This window comes from Camelus ferus, chromosome 16 (assembly GCF_009834535.1).
Source record: "Camelus ferus isolate YT-003-E chromosome 16, BCGSAC_Cfer_1.0, whole genome shotgun sequence".
In the NCBI taxonomy this organism is placed as follows: domain Eukaryota; kingdom Metazoa; phylum Chordata; class Mammalia; order Artiodactyla; family Camelidae; genus Camelus; species Camelus ferus.
The window spans coordinates 45,851,381-45,871,409 of NC_045711.1; the positions used below are offsets into that span (position 1 = coordinate 45,851,381).

The 20,029-nt window shown below is 54.5% G+C and overlaps 1 protein-coding gene and 1 long non-coding RNA gene across 2 annotated transcripts; one reads left to right on the forward strand and one right to left on the reverse strand.

Moving 5' to 3' along the window:
- Positions 1-3,913: 3,913 nt before the first annotated feature.
- Positions 3,914-19,585, forward strand: PDK2 (pyruvate dehydrogenase kinase 2). The gene is made up of 11 exons (XM_032457783.1): positions 3,914-4,179; positions 5,988-6,129; positions 13,207-13,278; positions 13,601-13,785; positions 14,218-14,307; positions 14,511-14,588; positions 16,614-16,690; positions 16,783-16,881; positions 17,054-17,161; positions 17,814-17,927; positions 18,504-19,585. The coding sequence occupies exons 1-11, from the start codon at positions 4,062-4,064 to the stop codon at positions 18,642-18,644; spliced, it is 1,224 nt and encodes a 407-aa protein (XP_032313674.1). The 5' UTR covers positions 3,914-4,061; the 3' UTR covers positions 18,645-19,585.
- LOC116656834 lies at positions 6,997-10,712 on the reverse strand. The gene is made up of 2 exons (XR_004311825.1): positions 10,234-10,712; positions 6,997-9,357 (listed from the first exon to the last, which is right to left on the reverse strand). It is a non-coding gene; the product is annotated as an uncharacterized LOC116656834 (long non-coding RNA).
- Positions 19,586-20,029: the final 444 nt, after the last annotated feature.

Consider the following 20,029-nt stretch of genomic DNA (forward strand, 5'->3'; position numbering starts at 1 on the left):
TTAGACACTGGGAGGGTGAAGTTCTGTGGAGGAGATACCTGCTTCTGTTCCCAGGGGTGCCCCTGTCTAAGGGGTGGTCATAGACACGTAACTGAGATCCAGAACATCTGAGGAGGGGAAAGACCTGAGTAGACTGGATGGAATCCAAAATGGCTTCTTGGTGGACAGTGCACTGTCTCTGGGGAAGGAGGAGGGCGTAGAGGTGGTGGTGTGAGGGTCTGGAAGAGGCAGGAAGCGTCTTTGCTATAGAAACCGGTAGTCCTGGGTAATGATGGAGGGAGGCTGGGTGCCTGGCTGGAGAGATGAGAGTCCTAGTCTGGAGGCTGAATTTAGATAAGAACCTGCTTTACTGCCTCGGTTTCCCCATGACCACCCCTAGGCTCCATGATGAGTAGATCAGAAGGTGAACCAGTGACCCAAGACTGGGAAAGCTGAAAGGTCATAGTATCCATTCCCCAGCCTCCGGGCAGGAGTACCTGGAGCCCTAGTCTGCGGCTGTTCCTCCAGGAGTGCTCTGTACCCAGCCCACAGCCACCATATCAGGTCCAGTTCTCCACTGCCTTCTCTGTGCCAAGGTTATCTCTGCCACACAGACCTGGGGGGTGGAGCGAGGCTGTTTCCCTATGACTTCTTTGTCCTAAATTGTGGCACATTTCTTCTGTGAATTGTTCCCAAGGCTGTGACCTTTGGCAAGACAGAAAGCTGGAAATTACTACCCAGAGAAACCTGGAGACAGATCCTTGGGTCAGCTACTCAGAGTGCACAGACCCAGGCCGCTGTCCCGGGCCCCTCCTGAAGCTGCCTTCCGGTGGCAGCTGTCTGCCCTCCACCCTCTCTACCAGAACCCGCCTCCCGCTTTCTGTGCTGGGATTTGTCCCTTCCCAGGTTGACTGACAGTGAAATGTCCAGTTTCTCCAGAAAAAACCCCAGCCCCTACCCAGAGCTCCCAGAACCAGTCATTGGAAACTTCAGTTTGTTTTCCAGAATCTGAGTTATTCACTGGGTCAGGAATAACACACGTGTGGGTTGTCAAAGCAGAGCTCAGTCCATCTCAGTCCAGTCCTTTGCAACCACTTCCTGTGGCCAGCTTCCCAGGGGCCCAGCCCATCTCCTGTTGGATGAGAACTCACAGTCTGCTGTCCCTCTCTCTCTCTCTTTCTCCCTCTCTCTCATACACACACACACACACACACACACACACACACACACACACACACACACACACACACCGAGTAAGTCATTTTCAGGACTGGTTCAGCTATACTTTCATGAAAGATACCAGCAGAGATGCAGCAGTGCCCACTTCTTATGAAAGGACCATTTATAATGCCAAGCTTCTTGAGCTCCTTGAAGCTGTAGCACCTCCAAACTGTTTCAGAAGAGGTCTTGGCTGTTGTATCACTGAAAGAACCCATAAAGTGATTCTCCCTCTTCTGGGCACGTGGCTGGATTGCACTTCCTGGGCCCCCCTGGTTGGATGAGGCCATGTGACTAATTCTGGCCAATGAGTAGCCGGCAGGAGAGAAGTGGATCAGTTCTGGGCCGAGATAGTTAACTGCTGGATGAGACTCTCCCAGTTCTGCTTCTGCTTCTGCTGCCGCGGCAGCCTGTGTTAAGATGAAGCTTCTGCCAGCCTGAGTCCCTGAGAGCCCCCCAACCAGCCAGTGTCTTACATGTAGTGGGAAATTTGGGGGTTCATTATCTCCCACCCCCCAACCTAGCTTGACTGATACACCACACCGCTCCCATTACCATCCTGCGGAGTCTCTGCAGGAGGAGTTTGACCCAAGCACGGAGCCCCTATTATGGAAGTCTAGCCCTAAGGGAAGAGTCATAGGAAATCTCTTACACGTAGTCTCAGAGATTACAGCCTTTTCCTTGTTACTTTAATTTTGACAATAATAGTAATACCTGCCATTTATTGATTATATACTGTGTGCCAGACACAGGGCTCGGCTTTTTACATACACTTTTCTGTATACTCTTCCGGGCAACCTGAAGACTGCACTCACCAGCATCATCAATGACTTAACTGCTAGCTGGGTGGATGTTTGTTGGTCCTCCCTGATATCCTTGTGGCATAGCTCCCTGATGACCCCCAACTTCTTTTTTCACCTTCATTTCCCTTCACTGTGCCAGATGCTGAGACAGAGCAGTGAATAAGACAGACATAGCCCTGCCCTCATGGAGTTTAAAGTCTAGTTGGGAAGACAGGTGAGTCAGCAGATGATTAACACTCGGCGTGATAAGAGCTAAAATGGTGCCAGATCAGGAGGCCTAAGGAACTGTGGAAGGAGCCCATAACCCAGCCCATAACAGTGCATCAGGGACCTGAAGAATGGGCAGGTGAAAGAGAGAAGAAAGAATGATCCCGACATAAGAGACAGCATTGCAACAGCTTAGAGCTTGGAGACTGGTTCAAGGCAGTAGATAAGTATGGCTGGGAGCTGAGCAGGGGAATGGGAAGAGATGAGGCTGGAGCAGCAAGCCAGAGAGCTTGTGTAAGAACTGGAAAGGCTCCAGTAAGAAGTGGTGAGGTGGGAGGGTGTAGCTCAAGCACTAGGATGCAGGAGGTCCTACGTTCAATCCCCAGTACCTCCTCTAAAAATAAACAAACAAATTTAATTATCCCCCTCAAAAAATAAAATAATAAAATGTAAGGACTGGGAAACTTCAAAAAAAAGTGGAGCACTATCAAAAGGCTGTGAGCAAGGGAACTAAACACGTTCAGATTTCAGTTGAGAATGACCCCTGAACCTGTTTCTTCATCTATAAAATGGGGATAATAATAGCATCTGGAGAATTAAATGAGATAATACGTGCAAACAATGTCTGGTACATAGGTTATTATTCATTCAGCTAAGAAAGTCCCTTCCATTGTAAAGCCTTGCCCATAGTTCAGTGTTGACTATAATAGCATTTTGTTATAACCATTTGATTATTTACTTATGCTGCTCTCTCCCTAACTGGGAAATGAAACGACCCAGGAAAAAGACCATGTCCCAGTCCGATCTGTGTTTCTCGTTTCCAGCACAAAGCCTAGCACCTATTAGGCACTTGGTGATTGTGCGGCCAGGACCAACAGTGAAAAACACTTCAAAGGGCTAAGTCCGAGGACAGGACATACCACTTTCTACCACAAGAGGGCGCGCTATGTTCCCACGAGAGAGCCAGGCTGCTGGGGAAGGGTGGGCTCCCGACCTCCAGCACAAATCACCTTCCAGGACCTTTCTCGAAGGAAGCCTAGTGCGAAAAGGGTTGCTTGCTCAGGTCGAGTAGAAAATAATAAAATAAAAGTGTTTTGAAAACTTCACTTGTAGCACTGATGGTAGGGGTTTCCTCCGCCGAGCTAGGCGTTAGTTAGGGTTTTGACTGCGTGTTTTTTAACCAGAAAAGCAAAATGCCGTCTTTTCCTGAGCCGCTTGAATCTTTGTGCAAGCGTGTGGCTGCACGTCTACATAAAGGATTAACATGGTCTCGCATCCTGATCCCGAAGTTTGCAAACATTCACAGTCCCAGATACTGTCATCCGGACTGGGAACCCACCAGGCCTCCTGAGAGAACAGATGGAGATGAGAACAAATGAAACAGGCCGCTTTGGGAGGAAAGGGATGCATTGAAAGCTACCCGGGCGATCTCAGGGAGGACTAGTGAAGGAGATTCGGGGAGGGAGCGGGGAAAGGAAGGAGTGTGAGAGGAAGAGGAATAACGGGCCTCTGGGGAGGGAGGGGTTAACCCAGGCTGCGGGCCCGGAGGAAGAAAGGGCGGAGTGACACCCGGGAGGCGGGCTCTCGCCGCGGCCTCTTGACAACAACAGGCCGCTCCAGGCAAACACGGGGTTAAGGGGGCGGGCCCAGCGGCAGCCACGTGCCGGGGCGAGAGACTATTGGCTCTCCAGGAGTTGTTTGTGAGCCGCCATTGGCGCCGTCGGGGCGCCGCGACGAGCCGAGGGAGGAGGCGGCCTCAGCGGCGCGGTGCCGGCCTGGGCCGAGCCGAGCGTCGGCGCTGCCCGCGCGAGGACCGGAGTCTGAACCCGAGCTCGAGGCGCGGCCGCCACCGCCATGCGTTGGGTCAGCGCGCTGCTGAAGAATGCGTCCCTGGCAGGGGCGCCCAAGTACATCGAGCACTTTAGCAAATTCTCCCCGTCCCCGCTGTCCATGAAGCAGTTTCTGGACTTCGGTACGAGTGGGTGAGAGGCGGCTAACAGCGGGGGCCCGCAGAGGGGGTGGGGGGTGGAGATGAAGGGGTCCTGGCCGGAAGGGTTAATGCGGAGGATAAAGGAGGCTGAGTGGCAGGGAAGGGTTGCTTGCAGGGATCCAGGCAGGAAAGGGTTAACAGGGAGGCAGGGGCTGGCCGTCCTTGAAAGAGTTAAGGGCACCCCGGCTGAAGATGCTCTCGACTGGATTGTTAGCGGGGAAGTGAGGGCACTGAAAAGGAGGGGTCCAAAGTGTCTTCCCAGGCTTTGTGAGGGGTCTTGGAGAGGAATGGGCAGTGAGGCGGTGATGTTAGGGCAGGAAGGGAGTAGGATGTATCCAGGCACTAAAGGGTTACTGGAGGTTGTTCTGGTGACTGGAAGAGTGAGGGTCAGAGAGAGAATGGGAGCGATGCTGGTGGGAGTAACAAGGCAGGGTTGGGAGGTGCAGCCATCTGGAAGGAGACCTGGCCTAGACATGGGGTCAGTGAGGGAAGGGGGCACTTTCAGAAGAGTCAACAGGAGAGGCCCTGACTAGTACACCTCAAACCACTGGAGGATCTGGCCCCCAGCTGTCCCAGTGGGCAAGGACACTTGAAGATCAAATCTGCTGCGGCCTGGCCGTCTGTCCCCCGCTGAGCAAAGGCCTGGGGCACCATGAGATGGAGTCAGGCGGCTTGTACCCACCCTTGGCTGCCCTGGGTTCCTGGGCCCCGATCGCATTCTGGGGTTAGCTCTGGAACAAGAGCAAGACTGTGCCAGCGTGGCGACTGAAACAGGCATTGTGTGGTTCCTGTCTGTTCATACAGTATTTCCATGGTGCCAGCTGGGGATTAGGAGGGAATACCCAGGTCTCTCAAGAGTTGAGGAAACAGTGCCTGGCTCAGGTTACAGCTGTGTCACTGATGGGAGGGGGTGGGGAGGTGGCAGCCAGAACATAGGGCACCTGTTCCCCAGGACTTGTCTGCCTGCCCCCCTGCCTTGTTTGCGCCCTCCATGTAGGAAAGCCCAGTCCCAGCCCCTAGCAGCTGTCCCGTCCTGACTGGACCCCCATTACACAGCTGGGAGGGACTCACAGTAGGGTTTGGTCCACTGGGAGTTTAGTGGGGGAAACAGACCTTCAGAGGATGACAACGTGCCCTGGGTGACAGAGTTGGAAGCAGAACCTGGACCAGAACCTCCTGACTCTGGGCCATGGCCTCATTCAGTTCTCCATCCCCTCTTTATCGTGAAGCCAGGGCAAAGACTGAGGTATTGGACCCCAGTTCTCAGGCCCTGTCTACCTCACAGGTGGGTGGGCATTAATGTATGGGCAACTCTACCGTAGCCCTAAAGACCAGCTGGGCCAGAGATGACACCGGGACCCTGCAGCTGTGGAGGTCCAGGCATAGCTCCCCTCGGCCAGGGGGAGCTTATCCTAAGGTAGGGATGGGTTTCCCAGGCTCTTTTGCCCAGCTGGACCAAAGTTCGTGTCTGCTCTGAGGAAAAGAAAGAGAAGTGAGATAGCTTGGGCTGGAGGCAGCTCCCAGTTGGCCCGGGGTGGCCCTGGCCTCTGTGGCTGAAGGCATGCGGGGTTCAGCTGGGGGTATGGGGAAGATGCAGCCTCCCTAAGGGTTAGGCTGGGTGGTGCGGTGGTTGGTGCACCGTAGGGATCAGGAGAGACGCCTTGTCCTGTGCCCCTGGTCTCTTCTCTGAACCCTCAGGAAATGAAAGATTTAGTCAACCTGACCCCCAAGATGTCCTCTGGCTCCAGTGGTTTGCGACTGTGTGGGCTCACCCTTCCCTCTCCCACCAGGGTCCAGCAATGCCTGTGAGAAAACCTCGTTCACCTTCCTCAGGCAGGAGCTGCCTGTGCGCTTGGCCAACATCATGAAAGAGATCAACCTGCTTCCTGACCGGGTGCTGAGCACACCCTCAGTGCAGCTGGTACAGAGCTGGTAAGACCCCTGGCTAGGTCTCTGCACCTCGCATTCCATCGCCAGGTGCCCCCTGCTCCCAGCAGCCTTGAGGGAGGTGGGGACAGCGGAGGCATGGGCTCGGAGCGGTAGGAAAGTCCCAAGGTCAAGTGGGAGTCCTCGGCCAGGGCAGGGACAAAGACCAAGCTCCTGGCTTCCATGTCTGTGGGACAGGTCCATACATACCAGCTTCCATTCTCTGGAAAGCCAGGATCCGCCAGGTTCCACCTAGAAAACCATCATTTTCACAGCCAAAACCCCAAATCAGGCTAACGTCAGCAATTGCCATCAGCCCTGGTCCTGAAACCGCAGCACCTGTTGGATAATATTTACCTGGGGTAACTGTGGGAAACTGAAACAGGAAGAAGCGAGTCTTCACATTATATAATCCAAACAAGTCAGCCGGTTTGGGATGTTGGAAAACACTCAAATAGGCCCAGAGATGGCACAGTACCAACCCCAGAGAGCTTTGGATGGGCAAAGATCGAAAGTTTATTGCACAGAGCAACACTAGCAGGGAGAAATCCTCAGTAAACAAAAACCCTGTCCAGGGATAAGTAACTGAATGGCATTAGCCAAAGGCCAGTCACATGAAGAATATAAACAACAATTTGCTCTGTCACTGGGCATGTAAATGGCTAATGATGGTTGGTCTTCAGTGGCACGTGTGCAGAAATCTTTTGCCTGTTCTTCTGGCTATAGCTGTGGTTTTCTTTTGGGTTTAGGGTGTCCACATCTACTTGGAGCCCAGTGCTGTGCTGGGTCTAGGAGGTCGGCGGCGGCAGCTGCCCTCGGGGAGCCCACCATCTCACAGGGAGAATAAAAGAGGGCAAACTAAGAGCTACATAGTCAGTGGTAGGAGCAGTGAGCTGCTAAAGAGTTAGTTTTATTTAAATTAAAATCAAAATATTATTTTAAAATAACATTGACTTTTTTTTTTACTTCGTTGCAGAATTATAACATGTTCACTTTGACATTTGGAGAACACAGAAAAGTAGATAAAAGAGAATGCCAACCACTACCCTCCACCCCTTAAACAAACACTGTTAAGGTTTCATAAGGTTTGACTGGTGCCTTTCCATCCTTTTTCTATGCGTGGATATGCAAATGCATAACTCATTCTAATTAAATGAGGATAAGGGAAGGCTAGGCACGTGGTCTGTGCACAATGAATTTTAGTTGAATCAGAAAGTTGTGGGGCCTACTATATATAAAATAGGTAAATAAGGATCTACTGTATAGCATAAGGACTTACATTCAATATCTTGTAATAACGTATAATGGAAAAGAATCTGAAAAAGAATACATGTATATGTAACTGAATCACTTTGCTATCCACCTGAAACACTGTAAATCAACTGTACTTCAATTAAAAAAAAAAAGCCCCTGCTTGTGCAAAGGTGTGGAGGCAGGAAAGGGCCGAGCTAGAGCATCTGAGCACAGGCTTTGTGGACATAGTGCTGTTAGTGCAAGCTGGCAAGGGAGGGACGGGGAGGGCAGAGCCCGATTTTCATGTAACCCAACGAGGTCACCCCTTGCTGGGCCCTGTCCCTTAGAGGTCCAGGACCTCTGAGCCAACCGGCATTTCCTGCCATCGGGCAGTGTGGAAGGCATGGGGAGGAGACAGAAGGTGCCATCTGTTGTCCCCAGCCTCCTCCAGCTCTATCCAGCTGAGTGACCTAGCTGCCTCTCCAGCTGGTCCCTGACTCCGGGGCAGGGCTTCTCAGGCCTCTCCCTGGACAGTGTGTTCCTAGGAGAGTCAGAGGATGCAGGGAGGGAGGGCAGGGAGCTGCTGAACTGCCTGTGATGCCCTGGGCCCCACAGAGCCCCTTCCTGAAAATCAGTTACATGTGTGGGGGCTTGGCCTGACCTCATTCTTCCCTCAAAGATGGGAAGTGAGTAATGTCAAGCAACAGCAGGAGGGAGTGAAGTTAGACAAGAGAGAACACTTCCCAGTGGATGGTTCCACTTAGAGGAGAGCAGGCCAAGTACTGCTTGCTAGAGGGTGCTGACAGTGAAGAGACAGCCTGCTGAGGTTGTTTCCGGAGAATGGGCATCAGATGCAGCGAGAGAGACTGTGGTCTGAGGGAAGGAAGGACTTCCTGACAGGGACAAGGCACCTGACTGTGAGAGAGGGCAGACCTCCCTCTCTCCAGGAGAACCACCTGCCAGCCTGGATGATGGAGGCAGTGGAGGTGGGCAGAGTTTGCATGAGAGGAGGGGGACAACCTACCAGGGAGACTTACAAGAGGGCCACTAGCCTCAGAATCTAATGAGTAAGGAGCGAAACCTCTCCTTTGGGAAACGGGCAAGTCCTGTGCCAATGCTATTAGTAGTAGTAGTGGTAATAGTTAATACGTGGTAACAGCTAATGGAGTTTCTACTCACCTAGGGGAGAGGTTGTAGGCAGGAATTACTGTGGGCAAATGAAGAATTCCTGGCTCCGTACACTCTTGATAAATGATTTCAGGTGGATAGACTTGGTGTAGTGGGATCCTGTTTTGGAGGTGACTGGAAGGTAGCGGAAAGCCCCGAGTGTGGCTTCGGTGTGCCTGACTGCAAGGCTTGGCTTTGCTGCTTGCTGGACGCTTGCTGTTTGCCCAGGCACATGGTCTCTCTGAGCGTCGGCTTTCCTCTCTGTAAAGTGGGGTCCATTCTGTTTGTAAAGGTCCGATGTCACTGCTGGATGTGAAAGTGACAACTCTAAACACAAATGATGTGCCTGAGCTTGTGGGCGGCAGCACCTCCAGGTTTTCTTAGCCCGTGTAGTAATGGTCACGATGACAATGACAGAAGTGGATATACGTGGAGGGCCTGCTGGCCGTCAGGACCTGTTCCAAGTGTGTCCCCCTAATAACTCATTTAACCTTCACAACAAACAAAGTTATGAAGTAGGCCTTGTTATTCCCATTGTATAGATGAGGAAACTGAGGTTCTGAGAGATTAAGAAACTTGTCTGAGCTCATTCAGGGCATCAGTGGTCGAGCCAGAATTTCATCCCAGGCTGTGTGATCTGGAGGCTGCGATCTCGAAGGGAAAGGGAAGTGCCGCATGCTGGGGCAGTGACCTGCAGTCAGAGATCTCTGAGCTCGTAGAGCAAGTCAGTGGGAAAGTAGATTTTCTTTACCGAGATGGGTTTGACGGCTGGTGTCACGGGGGCACAGAAGGAGTAACCTTGACAGTGCTCAGGAGAGAAAGGAGACAGACAGCCTGAAGAGGGGTGTGCAGTCCGCAGGATGTACGTGTAAGAAATGGAGTTGCAGAGTAGAATTAGATGACAGTGAGTCACTCCTGTCACCTACAGGGTCTTTGCAGGGCTTGCAGGGAAAGGGGCGGGAGGTGGTATGGCCAGCACCTTCTCCTGCACCTCTCTTGTCTATCAGCAAGGTGTGTGCACCCCAAACCAGTCCTTGTCCTGGAAAAGAATGACCACGCACGAGTTCTGGACACCCAGGGCCTGTTCCGCGCCAGGCCCACTGCTGGGCCTTTAGCCAGATCCTGCCACTAAATCCCTCAGATACCTCTTACCTAATCAGAGTGGAGACTAGCCACCCACGTCATCACTAGTCCATGCTGCGGTCCTACCAAGTGCCTGCTGCTTCCAGCCCCACTTCACAGATGCAGACGTGAGAGGCTCAGTGGCCTTTTGAGAGCACAACCAACAGCAGGACCCAAGTCGGCCTGGCTCAGGGCGGCGCCCGCCACCCTTCCACAAGCAGCTCCCACATCGGTCAGCTCTCCCCCCTCACAGGGCCTCCGCCTTGCTCACAGCCCTTGTCCCCCGCAGCTGTACACACTAGTGCACGGTGCATACACACGCACACACCCACAGACGCACACTCACTCCCCTACTCACTCAGTGCTCCCTCTGCCCCCACACAAGCCTGTGCACCCCTCCTCCCCATCACCACACACTCATTCCAGCATCCCTACGCCCACACCCACATACACTCACACTCTCTCACACACACACACACACATGCACTCTCTGCCTCTCCCCTAATTCCACCCCTCCTACCTCTCAAATCCAGGGCTCTGGACTAGCTAGAAATCTCTAGAAGGCAGGGTTCGAGGCTTCCACGTTACCTTGAGTCGGGGGAGGAAGTTCCAGGTCTCACCCCAGAGTCGTGGGCAGCCTTGCTCACCGCTGAGGTCAGCAGGCCAGGCCTTCCCTAAGGCGTCACGTTGGGCCCCACTGCCTGCTCTGCCTGGCCGAGGGCAGGAGACGCCTCTGTCATGGCACCACTGATCCAGACCAACCGTGTCTAAGCTCAGCTCTTTCTCTGGCCCTCTGGGGTGGGCAGCCCAGGAGCCAGCATCACTCCCTCCCCAGTGTCTTTCCCTTTTTAGGGCCAAGATCTGGCCCAAGGATGAGGTCTGGTCTGCCAGGCCCATGGTGGGCTTCAGTCCAAGGCGAGGTTCCCCTGGAAGAATCATTGTCATCTTCTCTCTTCCAAGAGGACACCCAGGTCCACTTCCCTGAAGGAATGGCCCTGAGAGGGAGACAGGCGGAGGCTTTGAACCCTGCCTCACAGTCCGGAGCCGGAGGCCTGAGGCTGGCAGCTCTCCTCATAGCCGTGCTCGCAGGCACTGCCTGGTGCCAGTCTATCCTGGTGCCCTTTGCTCTGCTTCATTGGCCATGTGACCTGGCCCCCATTCTGCCCTTCAGGGTTCATTAGGCAGCCACAGAGGGGCGGTGCCAGCAGCTGGAGCTCTCACCCTACCCAGGGCGGGGCCGGGTGCAGGGAGTCTGTCCCTGCCCTACTCCCGGCCCAGCTGCTCAGGCCCCCCAGCTCCCACCCCCTCCCTCTCCGCTTGGCCCCCACTCAGCTGGTCTCCTCCCTTTCCTTCTCTACCTGTGTCCAGCATTGCATCCTTACAGGTCCTCTTCCCAGATCCCTTCTCCCTCTAAGAATCATGTGAGCATGAAGCTTTATTGTGGGCATGATCAGGGGACGGGGGATGTGGAGTGACACAGGCCTGTGAGAGAGAGTCCCAGCTCAGTGAACTGTAAAATGGGTGGAGCTGTAGCGCCCACCCCACAGGGGATTGTGGAGGTTAAAGTTGGGGAACAGGTAAGCACAGAGCAGAGCCCTGGCACAAGGCCGGTAAATGCTGGCTGCCCTCACCATCGACACCAGCAGCATCACTGTTAGGACAGGTGTAGACAGTGAGCACTTGGCCATGTGATGTAGACTTGGCATCAGACCAACCTGGGTTGAATCCCAGCGCAGCTGCTTACTGTGTGGCCTGGGGCATATTACCTGCCCTCTCTGAGCTGGTTTCCTTGTCTGCACAAAGGGGAAATACCACATGCTTGTGAAGGCTACTGGGAAATGAGAGACCCTGTGCAGACTGTGAACGCAGGTGGGCACTGACAGTGACTGGGTAAGTGCCAGCTGTTGTTAGTCTCCAGGGAGCCCGAGGTGAGGCCGTAGGAGGGCCACTCTGATTGTCTGATGGGGAGAGGGTACTGAGGGGAAGCTGGTCTCTTTTGCTCTCTGGGCTCCCCCTGCCGTGAGTGTGATGCCTCCTGCCGGGCACTGTGCCCGGCCCTGGGTGGGGAGGGCAGGCAGGAGCAGCAGGGCTGGGACAGCCCCCTTCCTGCCACTGGTGGCTGTCCAGAGCATGAAAGAGTCAAACACGGTGTGATTCAGAGCCTGTGCCCAGTTGGGAGGAGTGCGTCACGTGCCACCTGGGGACTCAGAGGGTGCACTCAGCTGTTGACACTGTTTGAACCACGGCTCATGTCAAGAACAGACATTTAGAGAGTGCTCGCTATGTGCTGGGCACTGTGTTAATTATCATATTTCTCACCAAAAAGTAGTGATAGCAGTAGGTACAAGACCCTCTCTTTTTCTGATGAGAAAACTCAGGCCCAGAGAGGTTCCATGACTTACCCAGAGCCACACAGCTCAAAGTTGGAAAAGCCCAAAGCTGGGAGCAGAGGCAGCTCCAAAGCTAGCTCTTCCACCCTCTTCTCTACTGGCTTGAGCAAGAGAGGGAAGAATAGCAGTTAGGAGGTGAAGGGGCAGAGCGCTTCGGGCGGGGGGAACCGCGGGCCCAGCGGGTGAGCACTTGGAGCAGCCCAGCACTACGCGGTGCAGGAGCACTGTGCGCATCGGACTGCTTCCGACTGTGGGGGGCCCTCTCCAGAGAGCCTGTTAGGCCCCAGGGGCCCTCCCCACTCAGGGTTCTCGCAGCCCCTCCTTCCTGCTGGCTGGCAGTGTTTCTGCCCGAGAGAAGCTCAGCTCTCTGCCTTCCCCAGCCCGAGCTGCGGGCCGAGCGTGTTAGCAGGGGAGCCGTGGGAGTCCTGCCACACATTGCAGGGCAGGGGACAGTGGCTCCAGGTGGGCGCTGTCTGGCCAGCCCCGGCCCCTTTGGGCTCTCCATGGGCTCCAGTCCCACCCAGTGTCAAGCTGGGCATGCCCACCCCACCCCCGAGCCTTCCCACCCATTTAAAATCCAGTTTCCTAGGCAGACTGCACAGCTCCTGGGGCCCAGCCCAGACCTGCCCACTCAGCCCGGGCCCAGAGGGTGTGAGGCTATTACCTCCCTCACTGAACGCCTACTGTGTGAGAGCCCTCCACTGGCCACGCCGCCACCTGTGCCCCACGGGATGCAGTGACAGCCTTGCAGAACTGACATAAAGATCTGTTTCCAGGAAGGGCCCAGGGAGGTTGAGTGCCCTGCCCCAGCCTTCTCTCACTGCTGGCCTTGGGCAGGCCCTCCCCTGCTCAGCCTGTGCCTCAGTCTCCTAATCCAGGAGACCAGTGGTGGGGGTGGTCACTCAGCCCCTTGGAAGACTGCTGTTGTAGGATTCCAAGGCAAAAGTGCTCTAAGAACCTACAAATCAGAGGTTTCCTTGCATAGCCTACTATGTTGTCGGGGAGGCTCATGTTCAGACTGAGTGGAGGGAGAAAATCGGTGATGCAGCTTGTCTGCTGTGCAGCCCAGCTCAGCGTGGTGCCCACTGGAGGCGCAGAACAGAAGTGGGGTTGGGCGGGAAGGGTCCCGGCCCCGAGCTGAAGCGATGTCCCCTCCCCTTCCCACACACAGGTATGTCCAGAGTCTCCTGGACATCATGGAGTTCCTGGACAAGGACCCTGAGGACCATCGTACCCTGAGTCAGTGAGTGAGGCCCTGGCCGGGGGGTGGGGGGGTGGGCAGGTGTAGGTCACAGCCCTGGGGGCAGAAATGGATATCCAGTCTGACGGGGAAACAGCCCCCGTCCTTGGTGTGCCCTGAGTCTGCTGGGGGGTCCAGGCCCTGCCCCTGCAGAGCTCCCAGGCTGTCAAGCAGGCGGTGGGAGATTCGGGGTGGGTTCTGGGAGGAGTGGGCTCAGAATAATCAAGTGGGTGAAGACACTGTGGAGAGGAAGTCAGAGTGGGGAGAGTCTGAGGGTGTCCCAGGGCTGGGGTGGGGTGGCGGCCAGTGTCTGTACCCTCCACAGGTTCACCGATGCCCTGGTCACCATCCGAAACCGCCACAACGACGTGGTGCCCACCATGGCGCAGGGCGTGCTGGAGTACAAGGACGCCTACGGCGACGACCCCGTCTCCAACCAGAACATCCAGTACTTCCTGGACCGCTTCTACCTCAGCCGCATATCCATCCGCATGCTCATCAACCAGCACAGTGAGCGGGCGCGGCGGGCACATTGGCTGTTCAGATGTTTACAGAATGCAAACTTCTGTCACCTCTCTGTGTGTAAACTCTTGTTACACTCAGAAACGGGTTGTTGTCTAGAGTTTCTCATTCCAGAAGTCTTCACTATGATAAGTTCCTCATACTCAAATAATTTCAAACCCAAGATGGTAAAAATTATTTTTAAACGTATAGCAAAAGAGAGGGATAAATGTAACATGGGATGTGTGGGGACAAGACTTCAGAGAAGAATTGTTCAGGCCTACAAAGGTCCAAAAATGGCCTGAGCCGGGGTTAGAGGGGTCGGGGCCAGATGGCAGGAGGGTTAGGAATAGAAGTGGAGAGCTGGGGAGCCAGGGCACGAGGCAGCAGTGAGGCAGGCTCTGTGCCCCCACCAGCAGCGCCCTCCCTTCCTGCCCGCAGCCCTGATCTTTGATGGCAGCACCAACCCAGCACACCCCAAACACATCGGCAGCATCGACCCCAACTGCAACGTCTCTGAGGTGGTGAAAGGTAAGCCGTCCCCACCGTGCCTGACCCACAGAGGTGCCCCAGTGACCCCTCCGAGCTTACCTGGCCAGAGGGTGACCCATTCCCCAGGGGGAGGGGGCAAGATCTCCTTGGGTATAATGTTGATGACACCTTGTGTCTGTGCCAAGAGGACTGGCTGCTGGGGGGAGCCCCCTGTTCCCTGAATGGCCCCTGACTTCTTTCAGATGCCTATGACATGGCCAAGCTCCTGTGTGACAAGTATTACATGGCCTCACCCGACCTGGAGATCCAGGAGATCAATGGTGAGTAAGTGAGGCTGTGTCTGTCTGTCTGTCTGTCTCAGGGCTGGGGGCACAAGAGAGGAAAGTGAAGCGGGAGTCAGGAAATGAATTGTTGCCTGGATGAGGGAGAAGCCGAGCTATTGTTGTATTATTGTTATTACTGGTTTATCTGGGAAATATTTATCAAGCAGTAAACAGGCAAGGTCCCTGTTCCCACAGAGCTTACATTCTTGGTACTGGGGAGGTTGGGGAACGGGGGCCCTTTAAGCAATGAACGAATAATAAACAAGGTAATTTCAGATCATGATAAGTGACAGGAAGGAAATAAAACGGGGTAACATGACAATGAAAGGCAGGGCCCAAGAGTTGAGCATATCACTTCCCTAAGTCTCCTGGCTCTTCCCGGCTGCAAGGGAGGCTGGGAATTTAGTCTCTAGCTGGGCAGTCCTGTACCAGTTAAAACTTTAAGGGACAGAGGCTTCTGTTACTAAAGGAAGAAAAGAAATAATGGATACAAGAGGTTGGCTATAGGGTGTTCCTACTTTGGATGGGGTAATCGAGGACCAGAAGGACCAGGGTGGTGGGGTGGGAGATTGAAGGTGTGATGGGTGAGAGAAAGAGACAGGTGTGCAGGGCCCATGGGCCACGGACAGGAGCTGGAATTTTGAGAGCAAGAGGAAGCCACTGGAGGGTATGAAGGATGGTAATGACAGGATCTGACTTCCATTCTAAAGATATTTAGAGGTTGGAGGAGGCAGGAGAGGACACAGGAAAAACAGTTAGGAGGTCATTGCAGGATCCAGGCAAGGGGAGGGGAAGGTAGCAGAGATGGAAAGAAGGAAATGGACTGGATCTTGGATCTTAGAGGTGAAGGGGCCAGGACTTGCTGATGAACCAGGGGCAGAGGGGAGAGGACCAGGGACCTGGAAATGACCTCTACCCTCCCCATCACCCACCTGCTCCTCAGCCACCCCAGGCCTGCGTGCCAGAAACCTGAAGTGTTCATGCCCCTGTACCTGGACGTCACGCTGCCCATATCCTAGCCTTCCCTTAAGACCTGGTTCAAGTCCAGCTCCTCTGAAAAGCCTTCCTGGATCTCCCAGAGAAGCCAGTTAGGCACCCGCCTGCCCCAGGTGTATCTCTGTATATTGCATGTTTGAATTACTTAGGGGCAGAGACCAAAAGGCAGGCCACTTAATTTCAGGGTCCCCAGGGCAAAGCCCAGGACCTAGCACACAGCTCTAGGTACAACAGCTAATGTGAAAGTCAGTTGTGCATTTCTCTGTCTAGACTTGAATTTCCAAAAGTGTAGGGCTGAATTTTATTCATCTTTATGTCTCCACTGCCCAGCACAGGACCTGAGATCCTTTCATTTATTGATCCATTGCTCCTTTAGTGAGCTGCTGCTGCATACAAAGCACTGTGCCAGGCAACAGGAAAAGACACTCAGTCCCTAAAACCAAGAAACTCTCTGAGATAGACTGATTCTTGGGAAGTAGGATGCTGGTGTCAGGAACATCTGGGCAGCCCCCTTCCCTTTCCCCTAGGTGAAAAAGCATTCCAGGAGATTCTGGTAGCCAGATGAATGCTAGTAGACTAGATATAGAATAGACAGATACTATCGGAGTAGATGAATGATGGATAGATGGATAGATGAATCAAAGGATGGCTCTGTGCTCTGAATAAATTGATAGATGAGAAAGATAGATGTTTGAACAGATGCATAGACTGAAGGATGGTTGGATGGATACTGAATGGGTAGACAGAGGAATGAATGGATGTTGAATGGATATGATTGATGAATGGATGGATGGATGGATAGATGGATGGATGGACAAACAGACATTATATAATGGATACTGTATGGGACTGGAACAGATATTGCATATGGATAGATAGTTGAATGGACACTGAATGAATGGATAGATGGATGGGTGAATGAGCAGATGGATGGACACTGGATGGTGGTTGAGTGCTGGGGGCTACATTCACCATTCACTCACCTCTTAACAATTTCCTGATCTTTGGTCTTGACTTCCCTGGCAGCATCCAACTCCAAACAGCCAATTCACATGGTCTATGTCCCCTCCCACCTCTACCACATGCTTTTTGAACTCTTCAAGGTGAGGAGGCTGTGGGGTGGTCCTTTGTGAGGGATGGGGGGCAGTCAAGGCTAGGCTGCACTCACCCATCTCCTACCTCCTTCCCTGCACAGAATGCCATGCGAGCAACTGTGGAAAGCCATGAATCCAGCCTCACTCTCCCACCTATCAAGGTCATGGTGGCCCTGGGCGAGGAAGATCTTTCCATCAAAGTATGTGACCCTTGACTTTGGGGTCCAGAGAGTGTGGGGTAGAGACTTTTCTCCTGCCAGGAGGTGGGCTTAGGGAAGACCCTGGGGGTAAGGAAGACCATGAGAAGGTCAGGGGTGGGGTGTGGAGGAAACTGAGATCTGGAGAGCCCCTGACATGTCCCATCTTCCCCAGATGAGTGACCGAGGTGGGGGTGTCCCCTTGAGGAAGATCGAGCGACTCTTCAGCTACATGTACTCCACGGCACCCACGCCCCAGCCTGGCACCGGGGGAACCCCACTGGTGAGACGGCTGCACTCCAGTTCCACCACCTCCCAAAGAATGCCTGTTGTTTTTTTCGTCTCTTTTTGTCAAATTGTCTCTCTTCCCCATCTCTTGCTTCCCTGTCTCCCATGGTCTCTCCATCCTCGTGTGGCCATGTGTGATGTCAGTCTGCTGGGCCTCCCTGCTCCTCCCATCTCTCCCCAGTCTGCACCCACCTCCCTATCTGCAGGTGCCTGTCTGTTACCTTGCCTCAGTTCTCCCTGCCCCTCTATCTCTCCATAAGGTTACCACCTCTCTCAGTATTGTTCAACTCACCTCACCTCCCTGTCCATACCCAACGGAGTAGGCAAGGCTGGGTGTGGGAAATTGAGACTAAGAGGAGTCTCGTGATCTGCCCAGACCCCTGGCTTCCAGAGCTCCTCTCCCTGCCCTGCCTGCTGCTCCCTACCCCCAACATGCTCTGCAGCCTTCCTCCCTCCCTCTGCCAGTGATTTCCCTCATTCCATGGCCCACATCTTGCCTCAGATCCGTCCCTTTCTCATGTCCCCTCCACACCCCAGTTCCAGGAGTCCCACTGCATGACCCCAGCTCAGCATTCCTCACTCAGCACACCATCCCTGCAGCTCCAGGCGCCAGCGTCTCATCGCTCTCCCTTCCTGCCCCTTTGCAGGCTGGCTTCGGGTACGGGCTCCCCATTTCCCGCCTCTATGCCAAGTACTTCCAGGGGGACCTGCAGCTCTTCTCCATGGAGGGCTTTGGGACCGACGCTGTCATCTATCTCAAGGTGAGGGCAGAGCCTGGCTGGGGTTGGAGGGGAGGCTTGCTGACAGGTCAGGCAGGATTGGCCTTTTAGGTGTCTTTTCCATCCCTCCAATCTTTCCCTGATTCCGGACTGAGAATCAGAGCAAAGCTGCAGTTCCCCAACCACCAGACCCCCAAGTTGGCAGGCAGTTTCAGGGAGTCATGGCGCATGACTACGACCCCTGTCCTGGGAACCTTTGACTTGTCAGACTCAGAAGGAAGGTGGGGAACCACAGAGAACTTGTCATTCAGCTCAGGGGGAGACTGAGGCCCAGAGTTGGTGACCTTGTTCAAGGTCACACAGCCCAGCCTCCTCCCTCGCTCTCCCTTACCCTTGGAGTGAGCACCCTTTTTGAATCGGCAGAAGTGAGCCACAGGAGGGACAGACCCTTTCATGGGTCTTTCTGGGTTAGTTGTCTCAGCCAGTGTCTGGCACCTGGGTGGCTGATGTGTGGGCCACAGTCAGTAGTCACCAGAGCTCACGTTGGGGCAAGGGTGGTCTGCCAGACAGTGGGCAAGGCGCAGGGAAGCGGGAGAGGCTAACCCTGCTGCCCTCCAGGCCCTGTCCACGGACTCAGTGGAGCGCCTACCCGTCTACAACAAGTCAGCCTGGCGCCACTACCAGACCATCCAGGAGGCCGGCGACTGGTGTGTGCCCAGCACAGAGCCCAAGAACACTTCCACCTACCGTGTCAGCTAAAGGCCATCCACTCATCTGCACCCAAGAGGATGGACTGCTGTCTCTGGGACCGGCCACCATGGTGACCCTCCCCATCCCCCCCAGGTGGGGGGAGGCTCTCCTTGATGACCAGCTTCTGTCTCTGTGGACATCACTGCGGTGATCCGTCTGTGGTGGCCCCTAAGTGCCAATCTTTGTGTCCATGGTGACCCCTAGTGGTCTCCCTGGGTTCAGTCTCTGTGGACCGTGCCTAAGGATTGGGGGATGTCTCCATCCTGATCGGGTGTCCCAGTGATATGTTTCCATGGCAGGCCTCTGCTCTGAGCCCAGAGCTGCCACTTCTCTGCCGGGGTCCTAGGTCTCCCACACTGCCCCCCACAGCCCTGACCTCCCAAGCGGATGTCCTGGCTTGCCTTATTCCCCTGGCCCTTGCTGGTACCCTGGCCCAGGTCCAGTGTCAATGTTAGAAAGGGACTGGGTACCCTCCAGATCAGGGGTAGTGAGGTCCCTGGCAGGGACCTGGTCCTGCAGTCTCTCCCTCTGCTCTGAGTTTAAGGTCAAGGTTAGGAGGGAGGGGTCTCTCACCTGGGGCTCACCCCTAAAGCTGAGGAACCTGGGAGGACCCAGAGGTCAGCCGCCCAGCCAAGCTGCTCAAAGCCCGCAAGTGGCCCCAGCAATGTTTCTGCCACCTCCCAAACCCTTCCCCTGCATGTCTTCACATGCATACACCTGCCTGCCCCAAACCCACCAGGTCCCCCTAAGTCCAGACCCCAACTCCCACTGTGCCCGGACACACACGTGCTCAGGGTGGCTTCCTCCCTAGAATGTTCTGTGTACATAGTTTTATAGCCCCGAATGCCCCCACCCTTCCCCTTAGCACACAAGGGGTTAAAGTTGTGTGTTCCTCCCAGTGGCTATAATGGTGACAGTGACATCCACAGTAAAGAAGAGATCGAATGAGACAGTGGCTTGGCTGCTTTCCTGGGGGAGGGAGATCCATATGTACAAACACACGCAGTCTGCAGTCCCTGTGACCAACACAGGACGTGCTCCAGGCACCATCGCAGCTCAGGACACGACACACACATGCCACAGGTACAACAGCGGCTGTCACCATCCATTCAGAACACTTGACAGTGCAGCACCCAGTGATCGGCCTGTTGCCCCACACACACACTTGGGGCCCAGCCCAGCCCCCAGCTGGGGCAGACTGAAAGGTCTCTGGCACATCGTAAGCGTTTATTGAAATAAACTGAGTAGTGCCTCCCCCTCCACATGCACGTGGGCACTTGGATAGCTCCTGGTGGCTTCAAGGACCTGGGAGCTTTCCACCCTCCCCACCAGCCCCTCCTCTGGGCCCAGATGGTTCTGGTGCCCCCATATCTCAGTTCCCTGCTGAAGCCCCT

Coding starts and splice junctions, on each gene's coding strand:
- PDK2 (XM_032457783.1), top strand. CDS start 4,062: ATGCGTTGGGTCAGCGCGCTGCTGAAGAATGCGTCCCTGGCAGGGGCG. Junction 4,180..5,987: donor GAAGCAGTTTCTGGACTTCG/GTACGAGTGGGT, acceptor CTCTCCCACCAG/GGTCCAGCAATGCCTGTGAG. Junction 14,589..16,613: donor GGAGATCCAGGAGATCAATG/GTGAGTAAGTGA, acceptor CTTCCCTGGCAG/CATCCAACTCCAAACAGCCA.